Consider the following 20747-nt stretch of genomic DNA (forward strand, 5'->3'; position numbering starts at 1 on the left):
AGCTACTAAGTCAAATGAGGCAGATTTACATGGGTAAAAACAAAAGATATCTAAGACATATTAAGGGAAAACACAAGGTGTAGAAAAGTGCATATGAGCTTATTTATGTAAAAATTATATAGCTTGCATATTCATAGACATAATCTGCAAGAAGATATAAAGTAGTAATTATTTACTTGAAAATCAAAATATGCAAAGGCAATTCTGTATTCCACCTCTGGATATATGCATATGTAGCAAGTAGAAAACATGCAAGGAGCACAGACATCATAAAATAGTTTAGGCGGGAAAGAGGATTGAAACTGGCAAGGGGCCCATAAGAACTTAAAAATATATTTTAATGTTTTGTTTCATTAAGAATACAACCATAATGCTCTTTATAAATATTTGAAGAGGGAAAAAAATAAAAAAAGACTCATTTGACTCAAACATCCATTAACATTTATAAACTCTCTTAAAATAATCAGTGAGACAATGATGACTCATTTTTTTTTAATGTGAAAGCCAGTAGCAAGTATGGATTAAGTTTTCCTTGGAGAAGTCGGATCTACTTGGTAGAACATTTTTGTACTAATCTTTTTTGTTTACTAGATTTTTCTATTAATACAGTCTGAAAATAAGAGTTGTGCTTTCACAGCATGTTTGTTGTCAAAGAGAGCTGGTATTTTGTCACATTGCAGCTTTTTTTTGTGCTGGGGAAACAGTCTTACCTTCCTCACCCCACTTTGGAAACCTCTCATGAAAATTACTGGATCTTTTATAGATAGACCATGGGTCTCTAACAAAATTTTACTGGCAGATACTGTTTGAAACTTGTGCAGAGTGGGTCTTCATTTTCAGAAGTCAACATGTTAAAACCATTCTCAGATATGCACTGTGGAATTTGCCCTTAAATATCCTTAAACATGCTCTTGTTCACAGATCCCCATGACACCTTCAGGAACTTTGTGCAAAATGATTCAGAATCTACCCCCCAGATTTGCTCTGTCAGAGCAGAGGTGGGCTCAGCGACTCTGCACTAATGGCCCTTTTGTCCCTCTGATTCAAGAACTCACAGTGACAAGAGATGATGATGGTTCTGACCAATGAAACGTAATCATTAGTCAAGTGCAGGTGGAAGACAGTTCTTGCTTTGGAAACAAGTGAGTGGCTTACCTCTTGTACTGCACACATATTACTCTCAGAGTATGACAACTGAGTTTTAAATGCACACAATGGATTTTTCTCTCAAGCACTGTGCCATAGATGCAATGGTGCATGTTATCTAGCAAGAGGCTCTCATCTAAAAGTCAATTTTAGGAGACAATTTCCTACCTGGAAAACTGTCTTCAGTAGACAGCCTAGTTGGCTTGTTTCAAATTCCTAACTGAAAACCTGCTGGCCACAAATTAGCCAAAGGAAGTTTTCATAATAAGAAAAGAAAAAATGATCAGCATTACATACTCTGTCACCAACAAACCCCAAGAACAGTATCTTTCTGCGAGATCTCCGATGGTGTCTCAATGGATTCCATTCTGAGATTCTCCGCTGGCAGAGAACTTTCTGGCAAAGCCTGCTGCCCATTTTCTTCTCCCGCCCAGGCAACAATGCTGCTGTCCTTCTGGTGTTCTCTGCACGTGCTCTGTGGGTGTCTGCCTTCTGTACAGATGTCCATCTTGTCCCTCATCCTATGGCCTTATCCATTAGGGCACACTAGGTCTCCCTGTGGTTCCAGGTGCTAGCAGGTGAATGAAGAGGCCTCAGGTCAGTAGGTACGGCTCTTCTCTGCAGCTCTCGCAATGAGCCTGTCTTACTCTGAAGCTTTGCATTACTTTTATTATCTAATAGCTACAACATATCAAGCCCTATACACTCTAGACCTCACGGTCCAGTGCAGGAGTCAAGAGCCTCATATGGCTACTGAACACCTGAAATGTGGTTACATCAAATTGAGATGTACTGAAAGTGTAAAATACACGATGGGTTTTCAAGACTTAGTATAAAAAAATTGTAAAATTTCTCATTAACAATTATGTTGACTGCATGTTGGAATGATAAGATTTTGGATATACTGGGTAAATAAAATACATTATTAAAATTAATTTTACTGTTTTTTACATGTAACTACTGAACAATTTAAAGTTACATATGTGGCCCACATTATATTTCTATTGGATGACGTTACTCTGGACAAGTGTTCATCCATCCCATCCTTCAAATATTATTGACGGCCTACTAGGGTTCAGGCACTAAAGCAGGTACAGATGCATTGGTAGGGTTTGTGAAGTATGCCAAGCCTTTGCCCTCATAAAGACAGTAAATAAGGCAGAAAGATGGATAATCACAATACAGGGTAGGTACGACAAAGAAACAGCCTCAGTTCAGTTGCTCAGTCGTGTCTGACTCTTTGTGACCCCATGCACTGCAGATTGCCAGGCTTCCCTGTCCATCACCAACCCCTGGAACTTGCTCAAACTCATGTCCATTGAGTTGGTGATGCCATCCAACCATCTCATCCTCTGTCGCCCCCTTCTCCTCCTGCCTTTGATCTTTCCCAGCATCACGGTCTTTTCAAATGAGTCAGTTCTTCACATCAGGTGGCCAAAGAAACAACCAGAGTATCGCAACAGATAATAGCAATGGTGAGAGGCTGGGGCCAGTTTATGTGGAGTGGCCAGAGAAGGTTGCACCAAGAAGGTAACACTGGTGTAGAGACCTGAGGGTGATATGCCAGATGCATGAAACCCAGGAGGAGGAGGACTTCAGAAGAGAGAAGGGTCAGTACAGACCCTGAGGGTTCTGGAGCACCGCTGGTAAAGGGGACCACTGGATACCATATGAGGCTGTTCATGAAAACATGCAGGCCTGACAGGTCAAAAGGAGTTCAGATTTTACTCAAGGCAAATGGGAAGCCAAAGAAAAGATTTAAGAGGAGTGGCAGATTGATCCATTTTATGCTTAAAATACGTCTTTTTGGCAACTGCATAAAGAATGGATTGGAAGGGACAGTGGAAGATTCTGTAGTTAAGAGGCAATTGCAAGAGGGTGGGATGATTTGGCAGAATGGCACTGAAACATGCATAATATCATATAAGAAACGAATCGCCAGTCTAGGTTTGATCCAGGATACAGGATGCTTGGGGCTGGTGCACTGGGATGACCCAGAGGGATGGTATGGGGAGGGAGGAGGGAGGGGGGTTCAGGATTGGGAACACGTGTACACCCATGGCGATTCATGTTGAAATATGGCAAAACCAACACAACATTGTAAAGTATTAAAAAAAAAATTGGGCAGATGTCAAGTACAGATCAATATACCACATGGCATTTTAAATCAAGCTAAGGGGGCTGATTGAAACAGACATTTCTTATTGGAATTGTTTGGCTTTATTTTTCATTTGCTTAAGTGAGTATTCATTCAGAAATATACCTATTTCTGCATATTATTTTTACATGATAAAATTATTATATTAGATTACATTGTAGAGATATAAATAGGAACAAATTGCGGTAGAATATATGTAAAAATTCAATCGATTATTCTTAAAATTAGCATTTAATGATTTCCTATTGTTTATAAATTCTCTACTTTGGGGTCCTCAATCAGCACATTCAAAAAGCAACAGCTTAATCTCTCAACAATGACTGAAAATAAACAAATGAAAATGAAATTTTAATTCAATGAGATCATACTGATAATTTATAGCATGCCAAGCACTCCTGCACTCAAAGAATTGATAATCCTCAGATTATCAGATAATTGCATTTATAAATAGCATACTTTTTATTCTTATTACAAATGTTTATCATATTAAAATATACTTGTAGTGTATTTGCATACAGATAAAGATTTGCCATTAAAACTTATTGAAGTTAAAAAAATGAGAGAGGCAATTGCAGGAGTTCAGGATAGAAGGGTAGTAACTTATTCTAAGGTGGTAGCAGTAAAAAGTGCTCAATATATTTCACTTGTCCCGAAGTCTTCCAGGCTTCTGGGCTCAAAGGGACACAAAGATCATCAAATGCAAATGAATAACTAGGAGAGTTCAGTTCCCTTCTTTATGTTTCTGAGGATCACCAGAGAGGAAGTTACATTTTCCTGGTGGTTCCTCACCACTTGTTCCTGGTCTCTGCTCTAGACACAACACTTGATCCCTTATCAACGTCTGCAGGATGCCCCAGCCTGTCCCAATCAATCCTTCTCTTGATTCCTTAAAGCAGTGTTAATTCAAGTCTAAGGAAGCTGCAAATCTCCACTAAAGACACAGGAAAGGGTAACAAGAAACTGGAGCACCAAAGAAAAAGCAGCCTTCACTTTATTATCTACCATGCCTGTTGGGAAGAGCACTCTGGTTGTATTGCTTTTCCCTCTGGTTCCAGGGAGAAAATCTGAAAATCCCATTGCTTCATTTCTCAGAGGAAGCTACTTTTACACCCATTCTATCCCGATCTCTCCCGTCCAGCTGGGTCTGGACTTTGCCTCTCAGAAGTAGATGGCCCATCAATATCCTTTCTTAATCAAAAGCATAAATTTTCCTCTGTTGAGGACCTTTCATGTGGAAGCATCTGAAATTAGGTTTTAAAATCATATTTTCTTTCCTCCACATTGTACGACCTTATTTAATTCTCATGAAGTAGACGTTACATCCATTCATGAAGAAGAAAAATGAAGCTAAAAGAGGTGGCCGAGAATAATTTGCTCCAAATCCTACAACCAATCAGGGATGGAGAGACTGAAAACTGAATCCAGCTAAAACCCTGCCTGGCCATCAGCAGCCTACACCTCCTCCTGGCAGAGATGGGGCCCAAGGGCAAGGTCATTTTTCTCCTCAAAGCACCATCACCTGCTCCCCTCCCTTTTGGGAATCCACCTTTTGCCTAGACATCTAGAGATTCAAGGACACATCTTGCAGAATCCATATGCCTTCCTCTGTGAGTGGAGGAAACAAATAATCAGAAAATGGGCAGGAGGAGGTAACTATGCAGAGAAGAGGCCAGGAAAATCAAGAAATGAACACCTTATAGCCTTGACTTTTTTTTTTTAATTACAAAGCAAGGTTGTCTGCTGAGCATGGGCTAAGGAAAGTAAGGAAAATGGTGGAGACCCTAGCTGTCCACTAAGGGGCTACAATACCTCATTTGGGCAAGGAGAGGGGGCAGCAGCTGTGTGTGGATTTAGGTTCTTCAGAATGCATTCTGTACAAAATGGGATTCCCATCTGTTACTCAGTAATCGTTATCTACCATACTCAGATAAGGGTATTCCACTGTTAAGAGATAAAAATTTCACCTTAACCAATGGAAAGCCATTTTAATACCAAGCACTTTGGAAAGTTCCTGGTGTTAGCGAGGGGTCCAGGGATTAGTTATTCAAAGTTAGTTATTAATATACTGTTGTTTTGAATAGGAAGTTCTCTCAGAAATGCCTCTCATATCATATACTATAAGCAACTGTGTCAACATCTGCTCCTTAACTGAGACTTTCCTTTTTCTAAAATTATTCCTTGGGTCTAAAGAAGGCACTTTTGAAAACTGCATTTTTGGATTATCACATCCCAGAATCTTGTTTAGAGGCAAGTGTTTTCTCATATAAATTCTCTTGACCCTCTCTTGAACCTTCCCTAAATCCTCTGCATGGAGTTGCTGGGTCAGGGGCTGTCACAGACACCACAAGAACTGGGCCTCAGCCTTTGGGGGAAATGACGCCTTTGTCTTACATGAAAGGAAAACTTTCTTTTTGGAGACTTCCCCCAACACTGAATCTTGCCTTGGCTTTTGCAAAACGATATCCAAACTTTTAGAAAAAATTCACAATAGCATTGTTTGGTATTGTTTTCACTCTCTCTCATCTCCCTATACCTATTTTTATCTATTTCTGTTGCACCATGAGACAGCAAAGCTGAGAACATTCATTTGCATAAACAACTCAATGTCACTCTAAAATAGAGTTCCATACTACTACACTATACTGACATGAACCATTTAGGAACTGTTGTATTTCAGAAAGTAGGGACAGAGTATGTTTGATTGAATAAGTACATATGTATCCTTCAGTTCAGTTCAGCTCAGTCACTCAGTTGTGTCCGACCTTTGCGACCCCATAAATTGCAGCACGCCAGGCCTCCCTGTCCATCACCGACTCCGGGAGTTCACTCAAACTCACGTCCATCGAGTCAGTAATGCCATTCAGCCATCTCATCCTCGGTCGTCCCTTTCTCCTCCTGCCCCCAATCCCTCCCAGCATCAGAGTCTTTTCCAATGAGTCAACTTTTCGTGTGAGGTGGCCAAAGTACTGGAGTTTCAGCTTTAGCATCATTCCATGCAAAGAACACCCAGGATTGATCTCCTTTAGAATGGATTGGTTCAATCTCCTTGCAGTCCAAAGGACTCTCAAGAGTCTTCTCCAACACTACAGTTCAAAAGCATCAGTTCTTCGATGCTCAGCTTTCTTCACAGTCCAGCTCTCCTTAGTTTTGTATTATTTACAGTAAGATTGAAAATTCACCCACAGTTACAAGGCCTTAGGTGATGTGGCCTCTTACTACCTCTCAGACCTCGTCCCCCATCCAAACCTTGTGGATTCTACACCCTACAAACATTTCCTATGAATCTAAAACCTCTTTAGCCACCTATTTTGGCTCACCTTCTTATCCTGACTCCACAATACAATCCATATATATTGCACTACTTTTGTCCTCTGAATAGGCCATATACTTCTATACCTCATGTTTCACAAGCTTTCTCTGCCCCCAAATCACTTTCTTCTTCACCTGATTTACTTAAGATTCTTAAAACAAAGCTCAAATGTCACTCCCTCCCCAAAGCTTTTCTTGACCTCTCTCCCAGTCTGAATTAACTGAGTTAAATGTATTCTTTATGGCCATACTGTTGTCAACTTGTCAAAGTGTGCTACATGACAGAGGGTTGTTGTCTACAAATCCCACTGCTCCCAAGGCTTGTGATACAGTGATGACAGAAAGCAGCTCTCCAGCCAGGAACTGTATTTCCCAGCCTCCCTTGCATCCTGAGGTGGCCATGTGACCAACTCTTGCCAATGGAATGTGAGCAGAAATGAGGCATGCTACTTTTAGGGCTGAAACAGTTTAAGAAGCAGACATACCTCCTCCACTGTCTGTTCCTTCTTCTACCTTGATGCAATTAGCAGCAAGGCCCAGGGGATGGGTAGCCACAAGATGGAAGGACCTGGCCATCAAAATGGAACACCTGCCTTGGACAATTATGGGAGAAATAAACAACTTCAAGAAATCTCTGACTTTTAAGGAAAAGTTGTTTTTTAAAAAAAGTATCGGTTTACAGGTAAACAGTAAATCTGTAGAAAATTAGTTAATTTCAGCACCATTTGATCATTTTATGGGACTTTTGGTTCTTGAATACTGAAAGATTCAATGGGCTTATTTAGGTTGGTGCCAGTATTTGGAGTAGAAAAGAATAAAGATCTGGACAACTAGAAAATCTCTCAATACATGTTGAAGTTCAACTCAGAGCTGTTCCCTACCAGCTTACTTTTTAAACAATATCTTAAATCAATTTTAATACCATTTTTGTCAAGTGGACTAGGAATTCAAGAAAGACACGCATACAGAACATTATTAATTTAAATGCATAATCACTAGCAAACATTATTTCAAATGTTGTCACTGTTCCGCTAAATCTTTTAAAAGTGATACTTGGTTTACTAGTATACTTCTGTGATAAAGTAACTGACTAGTATTAAATAACTTGAATGGTAATTCTGAAAGAAATATTAGCTAAAACATTATACTAGACTTTAGGAAGGAAGAAGGAAGCCAGAGGTCAGGAATAGGGAAGATAAGTTGTTCTGACAGACACATCACATTTCAGACACCTGAACACATAGGCATCATACATCTGTAGGCACCATGAGTCTAAATAGAAAGCAAATTGTCAGGAACAGACAGGGAGTTTGGCAAAACCCTGAATGACTTAAGAGTAGCAGAGTGGTGGTGTATCTGGAGGAACTCCCACAATATAGGGTAAAAAAGAAGTCAGTAGGCACACATATGAAAAAATATCCCAAAGAAGAACCAAACAATATAACTGATACATAATAAAAGGGAGAGACACTCTGGCATAGATTTATTTCTTATAGATATTGGGCCAGAAACCTTACAACTAGAAACAGAAATACTTACATGTGGTATGTTAGATGTTTCTAACACTGCATAAGTTATTTGCTTGTAAGTCTTCCCCATGAGATTAAGCAACTTGTAAACATATGTGGCTTCATTCATTCTGTCTCTGTCTCTATCTGTTGAATTTCATTTTGCTATTGTATACAGGAAGTTGCAAGATGCACTTTTGGACACGAGAGAAGGGGAGTGAAGAGATACACATGGTGTCAAAAAGTCACTTCTAGCTAAAATATTGTCCTAGGAAAACTAGCTATACACTTTACAGATTTTGGGCCAGGTTGTTGGTCACTGAATGCTACTCACTTCATTTGTGTTTCCTTTGAGCCAAGGAGGATGGGAATTCTGACTCTCTGCTTTCATGCCGTTGGGACTGTGCACTTATATGCCTGTCAGCCTTGCTCTGTGAGGAAACAGATAACTAATAAACATACTCACTGAAACATACTTAACTGTCTTAGATGAAATTAGTAATGTAGATTTAAATTCTAGCCACCTATATTTTCTTCCTGTCAGCCTTTCCTGAATTCCTAATGTGGGCTATGCAAGCTGGCTTGGTTGCACTTTGAAGACACACACACACACACACACAAAAAGCACAGGTTTCCTTTGACTTTAATGAATAGACTTCCAGCTCATTTCCTTTAAAACACTGCCCCTGAATCGCTAATTACTTCATGGTCTTTTTTTAAGTACACTTTCCTCCTAGACTGACAGAGCCAGCTGCAGCATTGTACCGTCTATGGAAATGATATCATCAGCACTCTGTCCTTGAATAAGACCACAATCATTACATGTGGCTCTTTTTCACAGAGCAGGAACCGAATATATGCTTGTTGACAGCAACAGTGCTCACAAAGTTATCATGCTGGTACTCTATCAGTTAGCAACTTGAAATCAAAAGAAAGGTTGGCGTGAAATACCTGAATCCTCTTTTAAAGTAACAGTCATTTTAATACATTGCTAATGTTTAAAATGTTAGCTTGATATGTTTTCTCATATTCAGATTCAGCACATGAATTTTGATAAGTCAGCTGAAAATTATATTTTATTTGCTTATAGTCATTATTCATTAGATGTATTTCTTATACTTCTCTATTCCAATTTTACATCAAAATTATAACATACTGTTTAATTACAATAAATTTGGTACTAATTACAAAATTTAATAATTATAACTAAGTCATTTTTATACCTGGCATAAAAGTTAGACTGCATTCCTGCAATCCCATTCCTTATAGACAGTATCTGTTAACCACCCCTATGTATCAGCTTTGCTTTTTCATGGATGGGCTCTTGTATGTATTCATTTTTAGGGGTAGCAAATAATTTTGTCTGAATTAAATGAATTTATTTAATCAAATGATAATATAAAAATAAAATATTTGAGAACCATACTACCATGAAAAATGTATAAACATCTTTCATTAAAGTAATATTACCATCTGGCAAATATTAGTGAAGCATTCCATTAAACTATAAATAATTTTAATTTGGTTCTCATTTATTAAATACAAAAACAGGCAATTTTATAATCTGAAACGAAGGTTTTATATTTTCTTAAAAAAATGATTTTTTAAAATATATCCTTTTTTGTACAGTCAAAATGTTAACACTATTTACAAAAAGACTATTAAATATTTAAAATTTATTTATATCTTTAGTAAATTGATCTTTTCATTTTTGTCAAATTCATTATTTTCATACTTTCAAAAAGTAAACACATTAACAAATTCTAAATAAATGTAAAATTTTAATTAAGTTGGAAATTAATTTTTAATTATACTTCTCCCCCTTTTTTTCACCTAGTAAATATGGGAACTTGCAGAAATAAAACATCAATTTTAGCTGTTTTCATTTCACATTCCACAGAATATCACTTCAGGAAAAAGAGTTCCATTGCTATAAAACGACTTTGAAAAGTAAGGAAGTTGAGGGTCTTAGGAAACTGTGTATTGTGGTACATCTAAGTTTAGAGCCCAGGTTGTAGCTCAGCCTACTGTTTGGCTTACTGTTGCTGTTGTTGCTAAGTCAATGGTTACATTACAAGAGGATTAACAAGTAAACTTTGCACAATAATTAAAGGTTAAAGATTACAGAAAACTTGAGGGTAGAGAAGCTCTGTACTGCCCTTGGCCAAGTCAGGGAGAACTAACTAATGAGCTTATATCACAACCTGAAAACGCCTGGGAAGAGCAGGCCTGTGAACCGCCTGTGAAGAGAGACGAACAGGTTAACAAATCTTACTATACTATAAAATGTCTTCAGATATAATTGACCAGGATGTGGGTACTCTTTTGGGAAGATAATTGGGCAATATGTAAATAATGCTTTTTAAAAATCGACACATCTTTACTCAGCAATTCAATTTGTAAACTGAATAAAAAATAAATTTAAGTATTAATTGTACTATTTGTAGTAAAAAATAAGGAACAATTTAACATGAGAATGGTTAAATAAATTACAACAACCCAAACAAGCAAACACAATATATCCATTGAAATAATGTCTTGTATGTAAGAGATGTTTATAGTACATTGTGAAAAAAATTACAGGGTTTCAAAATTCTGCATTCAAAATATTGACTCAAATTTATACCCATTTCAAAGTGCTGACAGTGGTTTTATTAGAATGATGGAGCAATGGATGAATTTTCTTTTTGCTATTATGTCTCTTTTCTAGTTTTTACTCAAAGAAATCATGCATTTCTTAACTTTTTTACATTCACAAACACTTTTATATGCTAAAAAGATAATTACAAAAATTAAAGGGACAAATGGGAAAATCTAATGATCAAAGACTAATATATTTTCTATTTAAAGAACTTATTCCATTCACAAGAAAAACACTAAGATTCTAATAATAAACGAACAAAAGAATAATTAAGAAACTGAAGCATGCAAGAAAAATAGTCTCAATAATCAAATAAGTGCAAAATAAGACAACATGCTTATCCTTTTATTAGAGTGGAAAAGGCCCCCCTCCAAGTATACAATATTAATAAGTATGGAAAAATAGGCATTCTTAAATCCCATCAAACCATTTAATCCAATAGTTTCTCTGCTGGGATTCCAGCCAAAAGAAATAAAGGAATACTCTGAACTATGAAAACAACTTTCAGTGGAAGCTGTCCATCACGATGTTCCTTATAAAAGAAAATAATGGAAATACAGTAGAACATTATTTGGGGATTTAAATAGTAGAAGAATTCAAACACTGGATCTATTTCAAAAAGACTTTATCCATTTTGATATAGAAGGATATGCTAGAATGTAAGGCATGTAGTGATATGAGAAACTGGTCACTCAGGCAGCCCAACTCAAGCAATCCCCCCAAATCGGTGTAAGTCATAAGGAACACATTCAAAAGGACTGCCAGAGGCTATTTTCTGTTATGAAAATATCACTCTTTTCATGGGACAAAGGTTATTTACCACCAAAAGAGGATATTCCAGATGTGAAAACTAAAAAAAAAGGGCATAAAAGATCAAGATGATGATGACCCAGATCTTTTCCCAAAAGAGCTGTTGTACCATTTATTATTTCAATGTCTGCAGATGCTAAACCGCAAACTCTGGTGCATTCCTGACATTCCTAGATGCAGAGTCACACAGATCTCAAAGAAATAAGATTTGTACATATTTATTTGTTCTGCATGATGCTTTTAGGCCATTTTTAAGAAAACAAGTCTTATTTCTATTAGAAGAACTAGTTAGAAAAATATATAGTGACTTTGAATTCCTTTTGAAATAAGGCAGAATTAAATAAAAATTGAGATAAGAATTGAGACAATTAAATGAGGTAGTTCTATGCTACAATCACATAGTTAAGAAAAATTCATACATGGAGTGAGCACAAAAATATTAAGTTTGTTCACTGATTTGTCAACACATATAAACTGAACACCTGTTATGTACTAGGGCATTGTGTTCAGTGCTGAGAGACACAGATTGTAAACACAGTGGTCTAAAGCTTATATTCTAGGAGAGAGAAAGACCAATAATCAGATAAACATGCATATGGGAATGTTGCTCCTGCCATCCACAACTTTTTTCCTCCTTTTTCTTCTGTTTACTATCAACCATTCTCACGAATGCTCACTTTAAAAATTTCAGTTAAAACGAAAAGACTGGACTTTCCTCACATTGTAAGACAAATCAATCACACAAACTGGTCACTATTTATCAGGTTCGTTCATGTCCAATTCAAATATCTAGAAATAAAAGGTAGAATGCTATTAATTGACTAAGTTGCACAAAAAGGATTCTAGAGATTAGGACAAGCATTTTTGTTTTCATTTGCAGAATACAGCTGTCGTACCTTTTCAACTGCCCTGGTGATCTCAGTCCTGGGCAGTTAACAGAGCTGCCATCACCAAGTCTGAACACATTAAGACAAAAAACCAGAATGAAAACACTGACAACATTGGACATGTGAATAGTAATTGTAATTAACCTTTTCTAAAAGAAAAGGATCTGTAATAGTACATAATAGGGTAACAGTTTAACTCATCTTTTTTTTTTCTTTTTACTCAAAGCATAAAGCAGAGACAATACTTTATACCAGCTTTACATGCAACTTTTAAAAAAGTTAATATACATATTAAACATGGAAATTCACCAGTAAAATCGTATTTGTTAGTTCCCCTCAAACATACCTTAACATTATTTCTTTATTTCAATAGAAACAAGGTCCTACAATCAGTCACCTGACCCAGTAACTTACATTTCTGGAGCTTGACATTTCAGTCCGTTATGGACACAAGAATGATGTTACAAGTATAATGAAGTAACACATCTGCAAAAAAGCTGACTGCACTATTTTACCAATGGAGAAGTCCCTACATCATCTGCCGTGACGTCCAACATGAGCACCAACATAAGTATCCCCCAGTCACCCACAAAGTGGTCTTGTCAGGAAGGTCCAGAAGCATTACTTCCCTACATAACTAACACATCAGCACTGATGAAATACAAAAGCACCCAAGTGCCCTAAGATCATTACTTTGGAACATTTCTTGAATGTAAAATTTTCCTAGGATACAGAGAAATACAAGTTAATAAAATGACAAAGAGATAAGAAAAAAGGTCCACCTCTTCTTGCATACAAAGCTTGAGTCAAAACCTTGTATGACTGGTTCATACAATAAATGTTTAAAATACAATAAATGTTCAAAAAGTTTCTAATTTGGTGTGTTAAATGCAGTTTCAATTATGTCAATATACATACAGCATATATGCCAATATACAGAGACTAGTTGGAATACATCCTCATTTAGGTTTCTCTACGAAAATACAGTAAGGAAGATTAATATCTACAAGAAGAATCCATCATATTTAAAAATCAAGTTAATTAGTAAAATGTATTTTAAGCACAAATTAAAATCAGTATACATTTTCCTCATCTCTAGCAACCAAAAGAGCCCTCATTGGACATAATTATAGCTTTCTTTTCAATGTGTTATCTTGAACATTAACCTAAAAAATATCTTTAAAAGTGCTCTGCAGGTATCACTTCCTCTTAAGGAACCATAGAGGGACATAAAGTAAGAAAGAGCTACTCTAATCTAAAGGACTATTTCAAGCAAAAATAATTGGAGGAATTCTTTATATCACAAATGTAAGAAGTTTGGGAAGAGGATAGTATATAATAATTAAAATCATATATACCTTTTACTTTTCATGCAAGATTGTTTAAAATAGGAACAAAATATAATTGTAAATCATTGAAGAAAACAGTCAAGTCTTTGCCCCTAGAGTTCACAGTCAACAAAGAGAGAGAGAGAGAGGAAGGGAGAAAGGAGGAAGGAAAGATGGAAAAGAGGAAGGAAAAAGAAGGAAGGGAGGGAGGGAGAAAGGAAGGAGGCAGAAGGAAAGAAAAAAATGAAAGAAAAAGAAGAATGAATTAGAGAAACATAACAGCAGCCTATCAAATACTTTATTTTTTAAGAAGAATCTAAAGAGGAAGGATTCTGGTGTGCATGCACATGAAATGGCTCAAGATCTAAATGATATGACGAAATCACTAACCACTAAAATTACTAAGTATGAGGAGAAGTAAGAGGCTACTCTTACCCAGGCAGCAAACTTTTACTAAGGTTTTAAAATACACAACATAATTTTCTGTGTGTTAAAACTATTTTAAAAAACAGCAACAGAGTGTTTTCTAGTTTCGGCATTAACTAACACCGGAGTCAGGGAATATTTGTACTTGGAAAGAGGAAAAATGGATCTGCTATTTGCTCGCGCTTCCTTAACCTATGGGTTATTCAGGGTTAGGATGGGTATTTTCATTTTCAAGGCTTTTTATTCAAAGTAAAAATTATGACTTAAAAACCTTCAAGGCTGTATCATCAGTAAGCCAAGCACATATAATACCATAGAAAACACATATAATTTATTAGATGGACTTAAAAATCAACACAAATCAATTTTAGGCACTTGTTGAGTACAGACTATGGGAATTCTCTACCAAAGAACATAATTTCTAGCAGGCAAGACCATAAAGATTCAAACTTTAGTTTTTAGAACAATACACAAGGGCTAGACAATTGATAAGATATATTGCATAATTAACCCAACTGTACCCGGTTACAATTTCTTCATAATTCCATACACAATTTTAGGGTTTTATAGAAGCAGTCATTCTTTAGCATCCAAAGTTTTTAAATTCTTTCTTTCCTTTACTCCACCATTCCGGTCTTAAATATCACACATTCTTTGTGGGAGCATGATATAGAAGTATCATTTTTATATAAGCAGAACTTAAAAAAAATTATTTTCTATATTAAATGTGCATTTACAGTGTCGAAACATGATGGCTGATAATTCTGATGTCTTTGAAAGTTCATTTCAACAGGTTTAGTTTGTAATGATAAGTGTCTCATTACTAATTCCTTTAGACAGTTAATGTTTACCTCTGTTCTTTAAGTAAGCGTCGGGGGAAAATGGGATGTGGTTTATGGTTTTAAGGATGTGGGGATGGCTTCAGGTTAAACACTACATATATGATTTGGTTTGTCATCTTTCTCATATTATTTGCACTGATATTATTTTGGTAATGGGAAGAGAATACATGTATATAACTTAATCCCTTTCACATCTAACTAGCAGCTCAAGGAGCTGACAGTCTAGGTGCTTCTCTTCTTTCTGAATCTACTTTTCAATGTGAGAAGCTAAAGTTAAGAAGTATTAAAATGCTAAATACAGTATAATTTAAAGGACTTTACTGCAGGCATTTATGTGCTGTGCACACAGCAAGCCAGTTTGTGATGTACTCAACAACTCTGACAATACTCTCTAATAAGCAAAGTGCAAATCAATGAATCAAGCCAGTGGAGGACAGCACAGGACAACAGAACCAACTTACAGGCTAGCAGTTTGGAGAATAATGGATACAGGTAAAGTTGAGAATATCTCCAGGACCAAGAGAACATATCTTTGTTGATGAGGAAAGGAGTGCAGGGGATGCTGAGCTATGGGAAAGCCAATCCCAAAGCAAGAAGTTCCAGATTATACTTGGACAGTGGCAGGGTTCAAAGTTAAGTCATGCAAAACCCGGCCTTGAAAGATGGATTCATTTCAGCATACAACTGGGCAATTGAGAGAAGATAACCCCAGAGTTCACAGGTAGTCTGGGATGTGCTGCTATCCCCTATATACAAAGTAGAACACAACAGATAAATTCCTGAAAAGGCCTGCAGAGAAGTTGTCTACAGTTTTTTTATTTACACTAATATAGACAAATTTTGAGGTTGTCTGTACTGTATGTGGTTGCTGTATTCACAGCAAGAAACGTAAAGGGCCTAAGAGATGGGACAGTCGAATCCCACTTCTAGGCATCTTAGTGCTATACACTCAGACAAAAGAGCCAAGCATGCCTCAGGCACCGCCTGCCTCTGCTCGGTGCCCTGCACTCCTCTGATCCCACTGACACTACCTACCAGGCACTTCCCGAAGACCAGAAAGCAGAAACTCTTTTCTATTTCATGCTGTGCTTCTAAAATCACTTTAACTACCTGCATTAACAATGCCAGATAGCAGGTGAAGCACTTTTTTATTCTTAAGGCAAAATGTCATATTCCCTACCCACTTTCCTCTGTACCCCAAACCACCAGCCTTCCATGTATTCTTTGCCCATCCATGAGGGCCAAAAAAGACAGAACTGGAAAATCTCAAATGAGGATCCTCATTAGAATGTGTAAGATATGCTTTCTACATGCTTCATGACAAAATTAAACATATTTAAATGCATTTAGCAATATGGTTCCTTTTATCACGGTACTGAGAGAAGTTAACACAATTTTCAAAATTAGTATCAAACATAGGATATTTAAATCCAGTCACATGAACAGAGGTACGAAGCTTTGTTCTTTTCAAAGTTGAGCATAATAACCCTATATAAGATGTTTGTTTAACCCAAACGCAGTATATTAAAAACCAAAAACAATGCCCTTTGCTTAATTCCACTTAAAAACTACATATAAATTGCCAACATGACTATTCATGAGGTGCTCCATGTTATTTGGAAGTAATACTGTTAAAATGATTTTGATGTATTTTCACATTACAAATTAAAAAAATTTTTCTGCTGTAATTCTGGTTTTATGCACCAGTATAAACGTAGCCTACACGGTACATGGGGTCACAAAAGCAACAGACACAACTTAGCGACTAAAACAACAACAATAAAGGTACCCTTCTTATTTCTAATGCTTGGCCTGGAGGGTAAGATATAACCAAAAAAGCATGTTTTATCAATGTGGTATAAGAGTACATGCATTCTCACGATGCCATGTCAATCACTACACCAATTGTAACAAGGTAAGACACGCTTTAAACATCCAATTAGGATTAAATTTTGGCCAACACCTTGATGACAAGGGACAGACTGTGCGGGTATACAGTTGAACTGATGTGGCAGCAATCCAAGGAACTAAATTATAATTACTCAAATTGAAAGGCAAAAAGGATAAAAGATGTGGATTTACTGGGTTACTTTACAGAGTATTTGTTTCTGATGACACTGCAACATCTACAAAATAGATTTGGGTTTTTAATATACAAGCAATTCCTTATAGTGATTTGAAAAAGCATGAGGACATATGAACAACTAAAGTTAGTAATTTAGGATTTACTTTCTAAAAGGAAGTTGACAAATATTAAAGTGTTATGCTTGCATTTTGAATATAATATAAAAGAAAACATAACATATAATTTTAAACACTGATCTCCCATGCCTGACTTGGATTTATATAATGAGTATTTTATAGAAAGGAATTTTCCGAGTTTTGTCAATAATTATAGTCTGTACTATTTATCATCAAAATCTTTGAAACTTAAAAGGCTGGTATTAAAAGTCATTTTTTTCCCTTGAATATTCTAAAGCACGTCAGTTTTGCACTAGTCATCAGATTTTCAGGGCATGAAAGATATACCAACATAGTACCCAAGAATATGTTTTAACATATTTAGGATAAGTTTGCTTACAGTTACAACTGAAATACCTTAGATTTTCAGATGCAGAAAAAAAGAAATATCCAAGTAAACATAAAAAGTTTGGGGACTAAGTTACTTCTTAATAAAAATAATACATTATGTTGATCTATTTTTAAACCAAATTCTTAAAAGCATTAGAAAAAATTCATATTTTGTAACTGTCAAACAATACATTCACATGGTGTAAGATGATAAAAGAAAACTTAGACACAAATAAAACCTCAAATAATTTCAACTCCTAAGATAAGAAATCAGAAATTTTCAAATTAAGAAATTATCTTCACTGCTTACACAATATGCTTCACCTTTCATCGCAAATTCACTTTAAATGCTTGACATATAATTTGGTATCTAAGAAGATTGTAGCTAAATTACTTGACAATGTTTATGGTGTGATACTTCTCTTGGTAGACATATTTCACACAACAGTTTCCAATTAATGCTGAAAAAAATCACTTTATAATTTTAATCACAATTAATGATCGGCCAATTAATGGATTAACAATCCACTCAGTAAATTTAGATGGCATAAGGTCCAATAAAGGGAGCAATCTGATAACTGCTCAGTGTGCTATTCCGCCCACTAGTAATACTAAGTCAAGAATATGACAGATACTCCACTCAGCTACATTACAGCTTTCCATGTATGTGATTTGCTCAATAAAAGACTAGGGACACAATGTGAAGCTTTTCCTTTCTTTTTTTTTTAAAGAGTGGCTCAATGATTTGGGGTGGGTTAGTATAATACAGAGAACATAGGGGAAGTATAAAACGGCACTCACCATCAATGCCAGTACTCATCCCATTATGTTTGTAACTAAGGATATTAGTTTTTGTGTTATTTGCTTTTCTTTAAGAACATAAATCAAAGCCATTAACTCGAACTTGAGGTATATACACAATACATACACAACCTTATGCAAAATACTTTTCATAATTACATTTTAAAATATTGGAAACTGAGTATCTGTGCTGATTTGCATTTTGACTTAATGGAACAGGAAGAGAACAACATTCAACAAGGGAGGGTTATACTGATAATAAAGCTCTGAAAGTTAAAAATGTCTTCCTCTCCCTTTGTACTTACCACAGGCTACACAATGTCCTGAGAGGATTCATTATGAGAAAAATGTCAATCACAGCTTTAAGACCTTGCTTTGGAAGGAACTAATGAGAAAGCAGATTGAAAGGTGAAACTTCATCTGTGTTTTCAAATAAGTGGTCTTAATTTTTCTTCTTATAGAAAAAGTTTAAATGTTTAAATCAGTTTATTATAAATATATCTAAACCATTAATTTTTGCAGCTTTCAGGTAAAGTCCAGCACTTCATTTACACAAAGTCTATGAGAAGAGGTCAGTAGAGATCATCTAATCTTAAGTCGTGACATCATCCATTCAAGTCCTTGGCATAATCTATAAAGAAAATAAAATATCTTGATCAAATTCTCAACTAAAAAGCTATGAAGAGCAAATTAAAAGAAGATACCATTTTTTATCTATCTAACCAACAAAGATTAGAAAAATCAGTAATATTCAATGTGGGTGCTATACTTTCATACAGTACAACTGTACATTTTTGGTTCTGCTATGTCTCTAGTGCATAGAATACTGCCTGATACATAAGAGAAGCTCAATAATTACATAGTGAATGCCCATAGAAAGTAATTTAGTAAGAAGTATCAAAAATGCTTGAAATACCAATACTCTACCCTTTTTTCTACTTTTAGAAATATATCCTAAAAAAGATAAAGACATGTTTATGTATTATTACTGTTCATGAAAACATTTTTAATAGGAAATAGTAAAATCTAGATGTCTGGCAAAAGAGAAAAAATTTAACAAATTATGGAACATTCATATGATGATGTATTAAAAAATTCCTTTCAAAGACTGTTTTACAATATGACAAAATGCTCACAATATAAATGAAGTAGAAATGGCAGGATATTTAATATATAGTAGCTATTAAAACAAAGTATGCATGTAGTATTTGTGACATCTATACATCAAAAAAAACCTGAAGGAAATAAAATCTCATATTACTAACACCAGATATCATTGAACAATGGGTAATTGAGAATAATCCAAAATATAGAAAGAGAGATTTATTATGGTAAAAGAATCTAAATGTTTATTTAGCAAGAGGGAAATATAACAAAATGAAGGACTGTTATGAACCATCAATCAACATCTATGAGGAGGTTTTCCAGATATGAGAAACAATGCTACCACATTAATATTTAAAAAGCCAGAACTCAGATTTCTGTGCCTAAGTTTAAAAATGTAAAGACAATAGAAACAGAAGGAAAAGAGGGCAATGAAGTAAATAAACAATTGTTTTAGTATAGGCCCATACTTTTTCCCTATTAATTCGCTACCTTTCAACTACTCACAGGAAATGATACAATAACAAGATGAGTAAATTAATCAATTTTACACTGTTAAAGGCACAGGAGTTACTTAAGAGCAAACTAGAGACTGCACTAAGCACTTACTATCCCTTATCTAATCTTCACAGTACTAGGACCAGAACCCTTCCCATATTACAGAGGGAGCCTGACTTAGACAGGTGAGCAAATGACAGGTCGGAGTCAAAATGTCACCAATACGAAAACCAAAACTAAGGTGGTCAGATTACACAGGAAACAACATTTCCCCTAAACCAAACATTTCCATTTGCTAACTCGTGCAAATGGAAGACCACATAAACCCAAAGCTGAAAAGATGGCATCATCTGCTGATGTCCCCCTTTAAAAATAAAACTCCTGGAACTCAAAATAGAGGGGGGTGATGGCTGTATCACACTTTGAATGTACTTAATGCCCATGTATTGTACACTTAAAAACGGTTAAATTACCAGTTTTATATTATATATATTTTGCCACAAAAATTAATTTAATAAGTAACGTTCTTAACACATTAAAACTGCCAGAATTCACATAATCAGTGCTTTTGCTTTAAGACTTCTGATAAAGATAATACAAATAAAGATATACCGATATCTATATATGTATATAAACTATTTAACAAAGAACTATGTAGAAGATATTTTTACTTAAATGAGTATGTGGATAGTTGGTATTATCTGATTTTTTTTTTTTT

The 20747-nt window shown here is 35.6% G+C and overlaps 1 protein-coding gene and 1 long non-coding RNA gene across 2 annotated transcripts in view; both read right to left on the bottom strand.

Moving 5' to 3' along the window:
• Nucleotides 1-321: 321 nt before the first annotated feature.
• Nucleotides 322-7775, bottom strand: LOC120854795. The gene is made up of 2 exons (XR_005719063.1): nt 7099-7775; nt 322-1717 (listed from the first exon to the last, which is right to left on the bottom strand). It is a non-coding gene; the product is annotated as an uncharacterized LOC120854795 (long non-coding RNA).
• Nucleotides 7776-12576: 4801 nt separating this feature from the next.
• The window catches only part of ARL5A (ADP ribosylation factor like GTPase 5A), a 28524-nt gene continuing 20353 nt past the window's right edge, over nt 12577-20747 (bottom strand). The window contains exon 6 of the mRNA XM_040229073.1: nt 12577-19058. Within this exon, the coding sequence (XP_040085007.1) occupies nt 19010-19058 (49 nt within the window). The 3' untranslated portion in view covers nt 12577-19009. The remainder of the gene's footprint in view (nt 19059-20747) is intronic.

Source organism: Oryx dammah, unplaced genomic scaffold (genome assembly GCF_014754425.2).
Source record: "Oryx dammah isolate SB20612 unplaced genomic scaffold, SCBI_Odam_1.1 HiC_scaffold_27, whole genome shotgun sequence".
Taxonomy (NCBI): Eukaryota; Metazoa; Chordata; class Mammalia; order Artiodactyla; family Bovidae; genus Oryx; species Oryx dammah.